Source organism: Vanacampus margaritifer, chromosome 18, assembly GCF_051991255.1.
Source record: "Vanacampus margaritifer isolate UIUO_Vmar chromosome 18, RoL_Vmar_1.0, whole genome shotgun sequence".
In the NCBI taxonomy this organism is placed as follows: Eukaryota; Metazoa; Chordata; class Actinopteri; order Syngnathiformes; family Syngnathidae; genus Vanacampus; species Vanacampus margaritifer.
The window spans coordinates 4120127-4137321 of record NC_135449.1 but is presented as its reverse complement, the minus strand read 5'-3'; the positions used below and the strand labels follow the sequence as shown (position 1 = coordinate 4137321).

Below are 17195 nucleotides of genomic sequence, written 5' to 3'. Positions count from 1 at the left end.
GAGGAGTGCCAAAGACGTTAAAAGACGTTTTTTTTTCAAAACAGGTGAAACTAACCATTTTCTATTGTTGATTACTCAAAAACGGAATAAGGTAGAAACAAACTTTTTTTTTCTGATGGAAGATGAGAGTCCAATCTTGTTTTGGCAGTATGTGTGTTGCCATAGTCCAAACACATAATTTTCTATGGACCTTGAAAGATCAGTCAAAATGCTTAAAATCGGCTGGCACCCACGGCATCCCTTTTCTGAAAACGTCTGGCAGTCAAAGAGTTAAGGTCATGGGTTAACTGGAGCCTATCCCAGCTCATCAGGTTTTTGGTCTTTGTCATGACTGGTTGAATTCTGTGGTAAGAAAAGCCAACTGAAAAACAAAGCACATCTGCGGAGTTGGTTTGAAAATTTTGAAGCATATTTTTCTGTAAGGTTTTTTTTAGTTAAAGTCTGACTTTGGAGTTGAGACATCTGGATCCAAAGGAAAGAGTCCGCTTACAGTTCTCAGAGTCATTGTAACTGTCAATGTTGTCACTCGACCCTCAAGAGAAGAACACTTGACACAACTGATCGATTGGACGGCGTTTCTGTTTGGAACGTCGCAGTCCTTGCTACTGTAGTCTTGCATGCGGCAGGTTGATTGACAGCCGGCGAATAAGAAGCGGGCTGCTTGAAGCGTATCTTGTTACCTCGCTCACGGCAACGTAGTATCTGGGCTGCTGGAAACGCGGCTTGTTGTCATTGCGATCACGCACCACAATTCGGACCTCGTGCAGTATCACGGTGCCAACCAGCTCGTTGGTGCACTGCACCTGAACCACAATGGATTGAATGTACGACGGAGGCTGAAAAACACAAGGAGAGTTCAAGTTGTGTAATTATAAAATAGCAGTAAATAAAGGCTGAAATAATTCATATGTAATGTATTTCGGTTTTCATATCATTTTCGTGTTCTTTTCACTACAAATTCAGTTCGCTTCACACTTCACAGACATCTGGGAACTGGAGGATTCTTATTTACGTACATCACCCCTTGACCAATCAGTACCCTTTGTTTTTGAGCATGGACATTAGGGCTCCTCCAGGAAGTTGAATCTCTCTAACTTATTCACTCTCAGCCATTTTCACTGAAGCAAGCCCCTTCGCTCCCGGCTGTATTACTAGATTTTGACTGATTTTGCAAGGCCCACAAAATATTGTGTTATATTGCTATAAAAAAACATGGGACGTACCAAAACAAAGATTAGTCTCTTTTTTCATCTGGAAAAAAAATAGATATATTTTTTTTATCTGTTTCTGTTTCGCAGCAATTACTATTAGAATATAGCATATAAGTTTCATCATTATTCACAAATCTTTGAATATATAATTGTGTTATATTGCTCTAAAAAAACATGGGACGTACCAAAACAAAGATTAGTCTCTTTTTTTCATCAGGAAAAAATTATATATATTTTTTTATCTGTTTCTGTTTCGCAGCAATTACTATTAGAATATAGCATATAAGTTTCATAATTATTCACAAATCTTTGAATATCCAGAAGGGGAAAGAGCTTTTTGCAATATGGCCCCGATCTCTTATACTCTGCTGCCAACTGCTGGCCGTTTTTTGTAATAACTACCATTGCTTCAACCGTTGTCTTCAGTTCAGAGGCTGCATCAAAGCCTTCTGTATGCTCTAACATTTAAAAAAAAAAACATGGTGATATTTAAAATAGAGCGTATTAATACGTTTTTGGGGAGCAAACCTTTTTTTTTTATAAGTCATCGGGTCAGGTTCAAAAAGTATTTTTGCCTTCTTACATCTCTGTCGAGAACACGTCCGGTGCTGTTGAGGTAAAGGGCTTGTTTGGAAGGGTCCAGAATCACCCAGTAGTTGTGATTATCCCTCAGAGACAAGGAGATGGTTCGGTCCGGCCCCTGTGCCACGCCGTTGATTTGCATGTTCTCCACCAACAACGTTCCTGAAGAGAAGGAAGGGGAAGTGAATGGATATGAGATGCGTCAGCTTTTAAACCCCGGTCCTCGAGTACTCCTATCCAGCCTGTTTTCCATGTCTCCTATAACCCAACACAGGTCTTTCAAACAGCTAATCAGCCAGCGCTGCGTGAACCCTAATAACGATCCTCAGCTGTGTTGGCTGAAGGAGACATGGAAAACTGGCTGGATAGGGGTACTCGATGACCGGGGTTGAGAACCACTGGTCTAAACCACTGGAACAAAGTAAAGTCCTTTTCACACTGCGCTTAGTTTTCTTGGTGTTCGCCATGGTGCTGCAACAGGACAACACCGCCCAGGTGCAAGCTTGTCCATATTTGGAAGCGCTGACCTAGCAGTCTACCAGGAAGTAACTGGGAGACTTTTTATTATCCTAAAGCTCAGGACTTTGGGACACCGCAATTATTTCCTCCATTTTTGCCAATGCTGTTGACAGTACGTCTGGCAAAATAGTATTCTGAAATCACTCCGCCCATCCCTCTTCCTTTTGGATGTGCCTTCTAGATATCACAGACCATAAAAGAAATGATTACGATCTGTCGATACAGCGACATATATTTGGCTCTAAATGCTTGCATGTGTCGTCCTATCATCTCCGTCTCGCTCGACTCGCAGCAGATCATTTTCACAAGGAGCTACGAGACGCACTCATCAGCTAAAAGATGAAAAATAAACATCCATAAGCGCCACCTCAAGCCCAGGGATGACGTCTTGGAACAGAAATGTGTTTTCAAGTGAAACTTACTTGAAAGTACATATGCTGTGCAGCAAAGTCTTCAGAGACCCATTACCATGCCCGGGGTCCTGCATTATTAATCACATAACTATTTTGTGTTTGACCACAGAATTCAAGAGCCATTCCGCCTGTTAAAAAAGATTGATGCAATGCATGCCACGTCGTCTGTTGGACGAAAAAAAAGAATGAGAATGACCCAAACGCGTTTGCCATACTGAGGCTTGCCCCAGCAAACATGCTAAATGTATGCACTTTATAGCACGGCGGTGGCCATCTGTCTCAATAGAATCATAAAAATCTTTGTTTTTTTTTGCTTCCACATCCAACATCTGCACAATCTAATATTTAACACACAATTGGGCCACGGCCCTTTGCGCTCCCATGGAAACCGTGTCAAAAGCCTTGACGTGATTCACTGCTGCGCAGAATACTGGAAGGGGTGAGGGGTGAATTTCATGAAATTGCCTTTTTTTTTTTTATGTTCGAAATGAGATTCACGCAGAGGTTCAGTCTATATGGTCTGGCGGGTGTCTGCCGGTTTCTCGACTCGTCTCTCACGGTTAAGGGAAAACAAATAAAAAGGTACTGCTAACAAATAAAAACGAATTTACCTCATTTACATTGCTTGTAATATAAACCGGCTCTTTTCACAGTGGCCTCACCCTTTACGTGTGACTGACTGCCAGATTAAAATAACCCACGTGTAGAAAGCAGAGAATAACTGTGGGCTAGCATAACACCCGTAACTCGGTAGAGAAAGAACCATTCCGCCGCAATAAAGCACAACGAGAAATGCGCTATAATAAAAGGCTGTTGATAAAGACTTGAGGGTGAAAATGAGCGTTTGTGCTGATGCGCTGATCTATCATTTTTTACAGTACATTAGCTTAACGGAAAGCGACGACGCAGCTGGGGTATCAGCCAGGTACGATGCACATTAGCATTGTTTCGGTCTTGCATGAGGAAAGCCAAAAGGAGCAAACATGTAGATGGTACGATGCAAATATTGTGATTATTATTATTATTATTTTTGTTGTAGCTATTCTCTTCAACAACGATAAAAATTTATAGTCTGGCTCATCTCTTAGTTCTGATCTCCTGTGATTCACTGAGTATCCTTTTTGCTTCCATTTGGCTAGGATGAGTGGGGGGGGGGGGGGTTGTTATCAGTTGATTTCAAATTGCAATTATTTTAATTTTATTATAAAGCACTTTGAGCTGCATTTGAATAATATAGTGCTGTATAAGTAAAGTTGACTTGACTTGACTATTTTCCAGAAAAGGAAGCCACTATTTTCAAAGGTTTCAAAGCAAACATGGCGAAGCAGCATTTAGCTGTTATGCTGCATGCAAATGGGGAAAAAGTTGCCAGCGGAAGTGTATCCAGCCCTTCTGTTGTCAGTTGGCGCTATATAAATAAAGTCAATTTGACTTGGCGTGATGATTGGCTCGTTAAATTTTTACTAAATAACTTTTGGTCGTGTACGCTCATTCAACGTGCCAGGACGCAGCAGATCAAATCATTTATTCAGAGAAGCTTTGCAAGTGGATTTTTCATGATATATTGATCATGTTTACATGGTTATAATTATAATTACTTTCCTAAAGTTAATGTGACCCAACTCTTGTGAAATAAAATGGATTGTAACCTCAAATAATGTCTTTGCTAAGACCAGTATCTATCCTATTATTAATCGTTTTAGTATGCCATGCTGCGGTGGAAAAGTTCATTAAAACAATAAATAAAATGTGAATCTCACATGAACTTTCGTTTGATAAACTAATTAGCTGAAAATTAATCTGCATCTTTGCACATGAATGAATAATAAACATCGCCATTAGCGCTTTTCCGTAATATTGATCTGTTTCAGTAATTACTTTAACCCTCGTGTAGACTTGAGTGGAAACAAACGCAAATCTTATTTTGCTGTGGGGGGGTTCCGCTAATGTCCTGGGTGCAGAACAACAATTTCAATGAGATTGGAGACGTTTTACGATAAATAATGGCAATGAGATTACATCGAGCAGCCCCGGCATCAAGGATCGCGTGCGGTTTTTACACACTGATTACCTGACAAGGGGGATTGGCGGCTGCATATGCAATAAATATGAGTATGTGTGCGTGCCTGCTTTGCCTGAACCATACCCGGATAAGAAGAAGAAAAAAAAATCACATCCATTATTCTTTTAAAGCCTTCTCCTTCCATGTCTTATGAATGCAAACCGTTTATTTATTGTCCAGCAGTCCAGTTAGAAAGCACATGTGGCGCTATAAAATGTAGTAGAAGTGATATTAGCATTATATCTTGTCTGTATTGTAATAAATATATCCATTTGATCTCCTGCAGCCATCTTGACTAAAATATATTTCGCAGCGGACACACAATGTGACCACAAATGAGCAAGAAAGTGCCGTGCCTGCGAGTTTGGGTGTAATATTCCAGCACACAAAAAAAATGCCATGACAGTCCTTGCGAGCCCTTGAGCTGTTTACATGGGTAAGCCCATTGGATTTGGGTTTTTATCTTCATGTGCATTTTCTTTTTGACAGTTAATATAGGATGGCCTTTCATTAAACAAACAGGTTCATGAGATTTACAAGAAAATAATTGGGTATTACCATGCCTGCATTAACAATTTACAAACAAATTGATATAGCCAATAACCATAAGGCCATCTTAGCCAAGCAGAAACCTAAACAGTCCTATCCGGAAACACAATTACTATTATTTAAATATGTTAGAGGTTTCAAAATGAGTGAGTTAATTTAAAGTTTCTATAACGCCAATCATTTTTTAAACATGGGATTAATGACCGCCCCTTAGTTGGAAATTCTGTACTGGGGGAATTCCAGTCGCAACGCAGCAGACACGTACACGTCAAAATTTAGCTGTAATAAATGTAATAAAAAGCATATAAATGTGGAGACTGGGGTCAGTTGTATTTTACAATTTAAAAAATGTGCAGAATTTCACAAGTTACTTCATGTTAAAGATTAGATAGCGCCTAATATGAAAAGAAAAAGGCTCTGAGCTGTCACCAATGTCTTTAAAAAAAAAAAATGCAATTATGCCATCTAGTGGCAGAAAGATGACCTCAACACAAATCAATATCACGCTCGTTTTTTTTTTTTACAGTACAGTACATCTTTTTAATTTTAACTCAATTTTAAGAATTATTATAAAATTATTATTATTATTATTATAAAATTACTTGTTTTTTCCCACTTTTATGTTAACTATTGAAATCATGCAAATAATTACGATTAAAAATGTTAACCCCTCGTTTCAACCTTTTTTTACATCTTTTCTTAGCTTTTTCTTGTAATTAAGACTGCCAGACGTTTTCAGAAACGGGTTGTCCCCAGTGCCAGCCGATTTTAAACATTTTGACTGATCTTTCAAGGTCCACAGAAAATTATGTGTTTGGACTATGGAAACACACTTACTACCAAATGAAAGATTGGACTCTCATCTTTCATCAGAAAAAAAAGAGTTTGTTTCTACCTTATTCCGTTTTTCAGTAATCAACAATAGAAAATGGTTAGTTTCACCTCTGTTTTGAAACAAACGTCTTTTAACGTCTTTGGCACTCCTCCATAGGATTTTACTAAACGTTATTTAACGTTTTTGGCAGTCAAAGAGTTAAGTTATCCGGACTGCTAATTCTTTGACCCAAATTATGAGTAGAATTTTTAATGGGAGCCCCTAAAACACTTTGTCAAAAGTCAATGGACACAGGCCGCCATTCAAGCGGCAATTAAAGAGGGAAGCCTTACCATTGGGACTCTCCTCATCTATGGCGACAATGGTAGCGGGAGGACCCGATCGAGAAAGTTTGCATTCTGTGAGAGGGAGACAAAATATCATCATGAGCATCACTAAGGCAGTACATTGTTCAAAATTGTGCAATTGACGCATTGAATAACACTGGATTAATACAGTCCATTAACTTCTAAGATGATTTCGACAAACTGTCGCAGGATCACACAAACGCAACATTAATGGAGAGGAGGAAAAGTGGAAATAGTTCTCACCCTCATATTGCCAGTCTGCAGCAGAAGACCCACCAGGAGGGAGGAAAGGAGAGATGAAGGAAAGGAAAAAAAACAACAACAACAACAAAAAGGAAGGAAAATTAGGAATAAATCTGCAGGCTGTGAGTGCCTTTGAGGTTTTGAAAAGATGTGCACTCTAAGGCGCGACATTGATGTGTACTGTATGACATTTTTTCCGCCTGAATTCACAACCAGCATCCACATTTTAGGGGGGGAAAAAAAATGACTGCTGTGAAATTATTTGCACCCAAGCAGGAGTGTGGAGGTGCCAATGTGACATTCAAGTATTCAAAAAGGGGGGCTGATCCATCCGTCCTTGGCACATTCAACAACAACATTCAAATGCTCTCCAGGACACACAACCAATCACATTTTTTTTTTTCTAAAGACAGTAGTGAGGTCAGGTCGCAAACAAATTTACTTTTAAACTACTCATGGGTTTGCATTTTGGGGGGAAAATAAGTGATGTCAAACGATTAAAATGTTTTTCTGTAATTAATCGCATTTTTCTACTTAAGCTTGTAACAGATATTTACTTGAGTCAAATCTTGGAATTCATGTAAAATCATCAAATAGAAAGTATATTTAGAATCGAAAACTGTTCTAATAGCTTTCTTTGATCCTTGAATAGAATACTTCTGTAAAATATAACTGTTAAACTAGACAAAGTGCATTTTTTGCAGAAATTGGGTGGGAATGCTGATGAGCTGAATGCGAAGATTTGAATGCATGTGCTTAAATCATTTCCGTGAAATTATAATCCATTTCTCTATCTCATAGTCAGTTGGTATCGAACGCTGACTTCTAATGATGACGAGGTATCTGTTGATGGGACAGTTTAAAAATTTGAATTCAATCATTCAGATAGTTTGTTGCTCGTGGAGTTCCCAAAGGTGTTAGACCAGCTGTGCCGATATTTAGAAATGGTCTAAGTAGGCGTAAGTTTTGATCAACACACCTTTGCTTAACTCATTGACTCCCAGCCATTTTCACTGAAGCAACCGCCTTCGCTCCCGGCTATTTTACTGGATTTTGACTCATTTTGCAAGGCTCACAGAATATTCTGTTCTATTGCTATAAAAAAAACATGGAACCTACCAAAAGAAAGATTAGTCTCTTCTTTCATTAGGAAATAAAAAGTATATTTCTATTCACATTTAGAATATAGCTAAGTTTCATCATTATTCACAAATCTGTTTAAAAGAGCTTTTTGCAACATGTCCCTGGTTGAGCTCTTATGCTCTGCTGCCACCTGCTGGCCGTTTGTGTGATAACTACCATTGCGTCAAGCATTCTCTTCAGTTTCAGAGGCTGCATCAAAGCCTTCTGTATGCTCTAGCATAAAAAAAAAACATATAAATACGTCTTTGGGAGTTTGGTAATATTTAAAATAGAATGTATTTATATGTTGTTGTTTTTTATTGTATTTTCAGGAAATTATAACATTCTAGGGTGCTTACACAGCATCACAGAACTGTCATTGAATCCATTTTTGGCTCATGTTAAGATACTGAAATAAACGACAATGAATCCATTTTTGGCTCATGTTAAGATACTGAAATAAACGACAATGAATCCCTTGAGTTCTTTCGGTGGGATTCAACTAACAACCAAATTCAGATCGTCCTGCTGCTTTGGTTTAGAGCTCTAAAGGCAATATTGTAGACATAGAGAAAGCATGTTTGGTTTGCTCATTCGTCCAACACTTGAAGCTCAAACGCTGGAAGGGAATTTTCCGTCTCGCTCCTTTCAAGCTTTTGTAATTGTGCATCGCCGGCAAGCGAGGCAGCGTAACAATGGCCAATAGTTAGCGGACCAGCTGGCCTTTGAGAGAGTACATTTGTTTGCGGGTGTGCGTGCATGACAGATGCGCTTCTCCTGCTCGACTGCCTCTTTATTCGGTGTAAGACGATGCCCCTCATCTATTACGAACCATCCACTTGTTCCACATGGGGAATTTCGGTGTGTTTTTTTTTTTTTTGGGAAGCGGCGCGCATACTCGTCTTCCTTCTGCCGTTTCTCATCCATCTACCCAGCTTTTACCTGTCATTCTACTTTGCCTCTGTAGCCGTCCCCATTAAATGGAATGAAACCGTATCAGCCAGGGATGTAATCCAAAGTGACGGTGCAACACAATGAGATCGCACAATGAAATGAGTTACTTCCTGAAAAGGATGAATATCATGAAGGACTATGCGGGCATAATTTGAAGAAGTCCTTTTTAAAAAAAAAAATAAATTTAAAGACGTCTTCACTAAAATGTTAGATATTGCAGGAAAGCAGCCATGAGTGATACAATGGAGATGAGATCAGTGGAAGATGCGACGCTCTGTTATCGGCGGCAAATTAAATCATGTCGCGGTAATACGCGTTATCTCGCCATGACAGTCCAATTAGCGCAACTTCTGGCCTCACTACGGAAAGCTCACTAATCTCATAAGAGTTGATTGCACGATGAGAATCGTCCTTAATATTCAAACAAGAAAGCTAACGATTCTTCACTGTAGCTGGGGTCAAATTAGCAGTTTGAGTGCTCTCGCAGTCAGATTTTCAAATGGTTCCCGATCTTGAAACGTTCAGAGATTGTCGGGATGGCAATGCGCAACGGAGCTGTTCATTTCAAAGGACTCCCAAGTTTAGTTAGTGGAGGTCAAAAGTTTGATCTGCAGGTAATTGGTTTCACTTTCACGACTGAAAAAATTGGCAGAGTTTTCAAACGATCCTCAAACTTTCGACATCTATTACCGCGCTATATAAAAGCAAAAGCGCTATTAATTAAGGTAGTGATGAGCAGGCCCTTGCACCGCTTTTTTTATTTTTTTATGGCGAATCTTCAAGCGTTGATGCCATTTTCCACTAACATTAGACACCGTAGGCAAAAAGGTTTTGCAATTGAACATCCGTCAGGGATACCTGCTTCCAATTGTGACTCATTTGGGAGAAATTCCTAGTAGGAGTTTTCAAAGAATGAGCCTTGGAATTTGCACAAAATGCTTCAAACCTATATGGATGACTTCTACTCTTTTGTTATTGTCAGGTGAAACCAAGATTTTACTTTTTAGCTAAATACTGCTTTGGGGTTCTTGTTTTTAACATCAGTTAATGTGCTTCACATAATTACAAGTAGGCTACAGCATTTAAAGGCATTTACTAGTTAAGGAGAATTTTAGACATGATTTTAAAAATGCCTTGAAAGACCTTAGTAATAGTTATGTTTAAAACTGTGGTGAAAACAGCTTGTTGCAACATGGCCCTGGTTGATCTCTTATACTCTGTTGCCACCTGCTGGCTATTTTGTAATAAGTCGCATTGATGCAACCGTTCTCTTCAGTTCAGAGGATGCATCAAAGCCTTATGTATGCTCTAGCATTAAAACAAACAAACATATAAATACGTCTTTGGGACAATGGTAATATTTAAAATGGAACATATTTATACGTTTTTGGGAGCAAATGAATTAATGGTAGGAAAATTTCAAATTACCTATCTTTCCATATCATCACAAAAAAAACCTGGCATTTTAACAGGGGTGTGCAGACTTTTTATATGCACTGTATGTGATTACAGGCAGCAGAAAATGATCTGTTTTTTCACACAATCTGCATTTTCACCCTCATTGCCCATCTTGCCATCACTTACACTGGTAACAATATGATTATTTTCTCTTCTTGTGAAAAGCCCCCCACCACCACCACCACCCCCACCCCCCAAAAAAAATCTGTGAAATGAAATGTGCAAGGCAAATTGAATAAATCCATCTGATGCCAGGTTTCTGTCAAGCTGATGAAACGCTCCCTTTAGAGCCACGTGAAGGGAATGAGGCGACGTTTTCAAGGTGTAGCCCACACGAAGGAAAGAACGGATATGGGAGGTGGGTTTGATTCCGAGAACGTCAAAGGGAATCAATAAGAAGGCGTGCTGCATTTTAGATGCATCATACATCCAATGGCTCTGTATTGTAAAACTCCGACTATCAATATATTTTATTTACTATATGAATGCAGTCCATGCAGACTTGGCAGGCGGAAAACAACAAAACGGGCTGCCAATAAGCTCTCAGTTGTCACAAAGACAAGTAGAAGACAGCGAGAGGTGACCATGACGACAAGACCCAAACAACCCTCAGTAAACGTCTCCATGAGACGCAAGCGCAACATTACGCAGACCAATCGACACTCGACACAAGCACGCTCGCGTTACCATCAAATATACATGCTAGACGATGACTCAGCGGAGCATCTGGCTGATCGAGACCAACTTTGGGTATATTGAGTTAGCGTCATCGGATCTGAGGATGAGTCGCTCCGAAAAGAAAATGCGAGGTCGCACGAAACAAAAACAGGATTAATATAGACACTAGGATGGAAGATAAAACAGAACAAATTAAGGTATAAGGCCATATTTAGCCCATCGGAATGCTAAGCAAAATATTTCAGGGAAATTCATAAGTGAGAAAATCTACACACCCCTGGTTACAAGTTTCATAATAAAAAATAAAAAAACGAGCTAGCTCCCTAGCTAGCTCCCATGGTGCTCATTTACCTGCCAGGTAGCTAGCTTAGCTAGGTAGCATCATGGGTTGAAGCCAAATTTTGACGGGGTTTTTACTTTCAGGTGCCTAGCTAGCTAGCTCCCATAGTGCTCGTTTACCTGCTAGGGAGCTAGCTAGCTAGCTAGCCAGCATCAGGGGCTCAAGCCAAACTGTCAAATCAACAGGAAGTGACCTGTTTCAACAGGAAATGGCCTAAAATCAACAGAAGGTGACCTGATTTCTACTTCCACAAGTACTACCACTACTACTACAAGTACTACATGCGGCTTTCCACCTTGCAAGAGTCAGCAGTCCCATTCAAAATTTCCGCGGAAATTTTTTTATTTTTTTTTTAGTTTTCCCCTCTAAAAGTTCTCTCGCGTCATGTCCTCTTTAAGCCTCCATCAGCAAGTGCACCTTTCGCTACCTCTCCCCGGGGTCCAATTCCTCTCCATCCCTCGCCTCTGGCCAGCCCGCCCGTCATCCATCCATCATCTCTTCAGCAATCACACCGTCCATCCTTTTTGCCCCTCGATCCACTCAACCGTGGAGGACAGGGTGGGGAGGTGAAATCGAGGCGGGGGGGTGGGGCGATTGGCGGGGAATGGACACGTAAACGTCGGGGAAGGAATTAAAAGCAAGACGGTACGTGTAGGAGAAGGTAGATGGAGAGTAAAAGGAAAAGAAGGCTGACGAGAGACAGTGTGACCTTGTGTTAGATTGATGCGTCTCTGGAGGCGACGCATTGTTGACCTGAGCTTGCGCGCCCGCGCACGCACATAGACACAAAGTCACCCAAGAAAGTCACGCACGTGCAGACCGAATGCTTGAGGGATCGCCACTTTGCCACCGGGCCGGGTTGTCCATTAACCGGGCTCTCCGTCCCGCTCTCGGGAGTGTCAGCCCGGCTCGGAGCCCGCGTGGAGCCGAGCGCGGCTGACGGCGGAGCCCAATCAAAGGCGAAGACGCACGACCGAGCCTTGTTGTTGGGCTTAATGCTCATCTCGTCAACAACCCAGCTGGCATTCAAGCCCGTCTACTCCAAATGTTTCTTGTTTTTCTCGTATTTTATATTTAACACAGAGCAAATTATTCAGCCTCACATTAACTTGCGAATGTCAACATTTATTAATTAAACACAATAATTAATAATTATTAATAAGTGTATAGATATTATAAAATATTTTATATATTAGATTATAAAATAAATCTAAAAATATTAGGGGCGTCACACGGTTAAAAATGTAAATCGTAATTAATCGCATGACTTCAATAGTTAACTCACGATTGATCGCAAATTTTAAATCTATTCTAAATATACAATAAAATGTTTTTTTTTTAAATAAGTTTCATATGTTTGTTTAAAAGTATAAAAAATGTTAAACTAATAGAAATATGGCTGCATCTTTTAGTCATACAGTAATTTCATCATAATTCATAAAATTTAGTTAAACTTAAAAAAGAAATTTTTTTGCCACTAGATGGCATAATTGCACTTGTAAGACATTGGTGACAGCGCAGTGCACTTTTCTTTTCATATTAAGAGCTATCTAATCTTTAACATGAAGTAACTTGTAAAATTCTGCACATTTCTAAAATTGACCCCCAGTCGCCACAAATATTATGTGCATTATTATTCATTTTATTACTGCTAAATTTTGACATGGATGTGTCTGCTGCGTTGCGACTGGGATTCCCCCAGTACCGGCTTTCCAAATAAGGGGCGGTCATTAATCGTGCGTTCAAATTTTTTTGTGGCGTTAAAGAAACTTTAAATTAACTCAATATTAATAATTAATATATTATTTCTTAATTTATTTATATATATATATATTGCTTAATCTTTTTCTTTTTTCTTTTTTTTTTGCTTTGCATTGCGACCCGAAATTGAAATGCAAAGTTTCCCCAACAACAATTTGCCAGGCGATCCTTGAGGTGAACAAGGAATTAAGAAAGTCTGTCGCCAGCAAACACACTCACACGCACGTTCCCGCACTGTCTGGCACGCAGGTGACGCGAATCCGAGTCATGCCTACGCTTCATGCTTGCACTAATTGACAGCCGGCGACAGCAGTGAGCCAAGCGAGCGATGCGTGTGGTAAACAATGGCGCTTCCAAAAGCGCAGATGATTATTGCGGGCCCAATTCAAAGTGTTGAGTCTTTGAGCTGCAAGTCAACTCGCGGGTCTCCTACGGTTGCAAGCGTCTCGATCCTCTGCCAGGCGCCAGCTGCCTTAGTTCATCTTATTGGCGGGTTATCCCTGTGGTTATACTAGGGCTGGGTTTAAAGAATTGAATCATCAATATTGAACCGATTTGCCTTTTCGAGCGTGATATCAGTTCATAAAACCATGAATCGATTATTTTAATTTTTTTTCCCCCAATAAATTAACAAGAATTTAAAAGCCAAGTATTTTTTGTATCTTACTGTTTTCTTGAAATTTGCTGTTCACGTGAATATAAAAGTATTTTTTTACATTTATGAAAGGCCCGACTTATTGCGCTTCGTAATAATTCTGAAAGTTTTAATCTTTTATCTACAAATATTGAATTAAAATTATGAAAACATTTTCATCACTATGTTTAATAAATAAATAATTTAACCAAGTACTGCCTCCCAAAATTTGTATTTGGAATTTAATGTTTGTGGAGAAAAAATTCAAAATCTAATCAAACTGATTTTTTGTGAATCGAAATCGAAACAATTGAGGAAAATAGAATCGATTATGTGTTTTTGCTGTGTTTTGTTTTGACTTTTGCTTTTCAAACTCAGTTTTAATTAGGTTTTGGAGCAGGATTGTTATTTTGTACTCTTTTTTTTTTTTTAAATTTTAGTTTAGCCTTTATTAGTTTTAGTTTTGTTAATAGATACATTTAAAAAAAAAAAAGATGGATGGAGGGGTGAATAAATCGATAAATGGAAAGATGGATGGATGAAAACCCCCAAAAACCAATTATGAAATTGACAAAAACAAAGCAGATTTTGACAAAAATTTGTTTTGTAAACGTTAAATGTAGTTTCAGTTATCGTTTTTTTAAGCATGGGCGAATAGGAAACGGGGCCAATACCAGCCTTATATTAAGGTAACGAGGGCCTCATGGAGACTGCCGATACCAGCCACCAATACTTAAAGCGAAAAAATCTGACATTAAGTACTCAAACTGTGGATATTCGTACTGTTATCTGTCTGAAAAAAGTGATATTGAATATCACACTTAAAAAAAAAAAAAAGTGACAATATTTTTGTATCACTGTGCTGTACTTTGTTTTGGAATTTTGGATACAGCAACAGTATAGCATCACATCTGACTGAACAAGTCTTAAATAGAATTGGTCCTGCTTACGCTAATTGATGGTGATCGTTCCTATGTTAAAGAGTCAGTCCGAATTACGGTCATGCTAGCAAACGGGTAGCTAGCCATATGGCAGCCATGTTATGGCTGAACGTCATGTTAGCTTTTCATCCAAACACGCTCACAAGAATACTTTCGAAGACGCCGGCATAAGTCGAGCCTCCTGTTGCGTCTTGTTCTGATGCGCACATAAGTCACATTCAATTAAAGCAGCCGCGGAGGCGCCGCCTACACAGCCCAAAACTTCACATGAATTCCTAATCAGACGAATGTCGAGTGCAAGGAATTCACCAGAGCAGCGGCGGGTTCGCTATTCCTCGAATCGGCGCCCGTTGTGTTGTTCGTTCGTCTCTTTGAATCCGGCGTAATCCGAGCTCGTCAAGGCAATAAATAGCAGTTTAGTCTTTTGGTTATGACATTTTCCTGGGAGGAAAAGCAAACGGGAGTAAATTGCTTCAGAGCGGAAACTTCAGCCAGGAGCTCCAAGTTGACACATTGTGTATTCTCTCACACTGGGCTCGTTAAAAATGCACCAGAACTCGTGTCATTCGGGGGAACCAAAAAGAATGAATACATCTCCTTTCTCAGCAAGGGATGGGGTCTAATTAAAAGTGTAGTACTCCTGCTCATCGCACCCGGTCCAAACCGCTAGAAACATCCCGGGACTGCGGCTCATTAAGGCAAAGTCCCCGGTGGTGATGGCGCTTGGGTTGAATTGAGGAAAAGTGCCAATCGCAAACCAGCCTCATTAAAACTGACTTGAGATAAGAGTTGTAGTTCCATAACCATGCTCGTAACGCAAAACACTGAAACTGCATAATAATTTAACTTTCATTTGTTTTTGCTTAGTTTTTTCTGGAGAGCTCAGTATTGTTCATTCAGTAATTTTACCGATTTGCCAAGTCATCATCATTGCTCTTTTTTTTTTTTTTTTACTATAAATTTTTTTAATTAATTTTTATTTTGCATGTGTGTGAGTGTGTATTAATTAGTTAACCAAAAACCTATTAAAAAATCCCATACCGTTCACCTAAACCGAACACTTCAGAACCCAGCCAGAGCCGTGAGGCTGTCAGGAGACCCGAGGAAGGACCAAAGAAAGGAAAGGAAAGTGAAATCCAGCACCGACTTAACTTTTCACACTTGTGGAGTGCTTATGAAGTCAACTCATTTGACTTCATAAGCACTCCACAAGTGTTTCACAAGCATTCAGATATTAGCTTTCAGCATTCATTACATTTACTACAATTTTTCATTATTAAATTTTGTTTCTATATTATCCGTTCTATATTCAAAATTCAACGCAAGATTTCAGCTTACCTCAATATTCACTACAATTACATCCAATGTCACAGATTCTTTTATGGCAGCGGAGCTTTGACCGATAAACGGTAGGCGAGGATTTAAATCCAACCTTTTTCTACAATTAAAACTTTGTATTTTTAACATAATTTATCTTTCAATTTACTACATTCGCATTCAGCTATTAGCATTCAGCTTTCAGCATTCCCACGCAATTTCTGCACAAATTGCACTTAGTCTAGTTTCAGGTACTTTTTGTTTTCCACACTTTTTTGCCGTGCTTGCTTCTCGCCTCCCTCGGAATATATCGTCTTGATTCCACATTATTGACAGATTTTTTTTTTTTTGCACAATTTAACGTTACATATCAACTTTTTCCTCATTCATTTTCAATGTGACACATTGAAATTGAAATCCTTCGATACCATTTCACAAGACTTCAACGATGGCAGCAAGTCTGTTGTGGTTCAGTGGGTATTGCGGCGGTGCATTGTCCAGTAAACGGGAGACGATGGTTCGAATTCCAGCTTAGACTGATTGCAATTCAAGTCTTCTTTTTCCCCCCATCTACAATTAATAAGTCATTTTCACGCAATTTACTTACAAGCATTCCAAATGCATTCACCTTCTTTTTTTTTTTTTTTTAGCTTTAGCAGCATTACCACTCCAGAAATTGCACTTTGTCTTGTGACTCGAAAGTTTTTTTGCAAACTTAAACTGGGAGTGTGGCGTGTTCACAATCGGCAAAAGTTCTGTTACTTTATTTTTTTTCTTTCTTTCTACTTTTTTTTTTTTATCTCGAGACAGAACTGTACCGTATTTAGGTCATCCTCAGAATCCATCCCTGCAAACACCGTTTTAAAGACCACGTCAAGTGGGACTAAATTGAGGTGTATCCGTGCTATCATGGTAGGCATTGAGTGGAGTTGTGAATTAATGGACGGCGAGAAACGAAATGAAAGCTCTTCTCGCACTTGCATACACGCACACACTTGATGCTCACATCTACGTGGCCCGAGCTGAATATCAGCGCACTCGTGTCGGCTAAATGCCAAGCAGATAAATCTCAAGGACCCAACGATAAACGTAATATTAATGTTCTGACAAATGGAGCCTCGCGGGTATCGCGCTGAGCTTCGCCACCGTCGGTGACTTTTTTTTTCTTTCTGCTCAAAACATTTTATGCGGATATTTATTTATTCCAAATGTATTCATTTTGCTCGGGT

The 17195-nt window shown here is 39.4% G+C and overlaps 1 protein-coding gene and 1 long non-coding RNA gene across 5 annotated transcripts in view; one reads left to right on the top strand and one right to left on the bottom strand.

Moving 5' to 3' along the window:
• LOC144038104 (protocadherin-15-like) overlaps nt 1–17195 on the bottom strand; it is a 113258-nt gene that overhangs the window by 81251 nt on the left and 14812 nt on the right. The window contains exons 3-6 of one of the 2 annotated variants that reach the window (XM_077550271.1): nt 6762–6776; nt 6504–6569; nt 1795–1955; nt 681–836 (exon numbers count right to left, since the gene is read on the bottom strand). In XM_077550271.1, coding sequence (XP_077406397.1) covers nt 681–836; nt 1795–1955; nt 6504–6569; nt 6762–6776 — 398 coding nt within the window. The remainder of the gene's footprint in view (nt 1–680; nt 837–1794; nt 1956–6503; nt 6570–6761; nt 6777–17195) is intronic. The other variant, XM_077550270.1, reaches the window with a different exon arrangement.
• The window catches only part of LOC144038110 (uncharacterized), a 105244-nt gene that overhangs the window by 76396 nt on the left and 11653 nt on the right, over nt 1–17195 (top strand). The window lies entirely within an intron of this gene.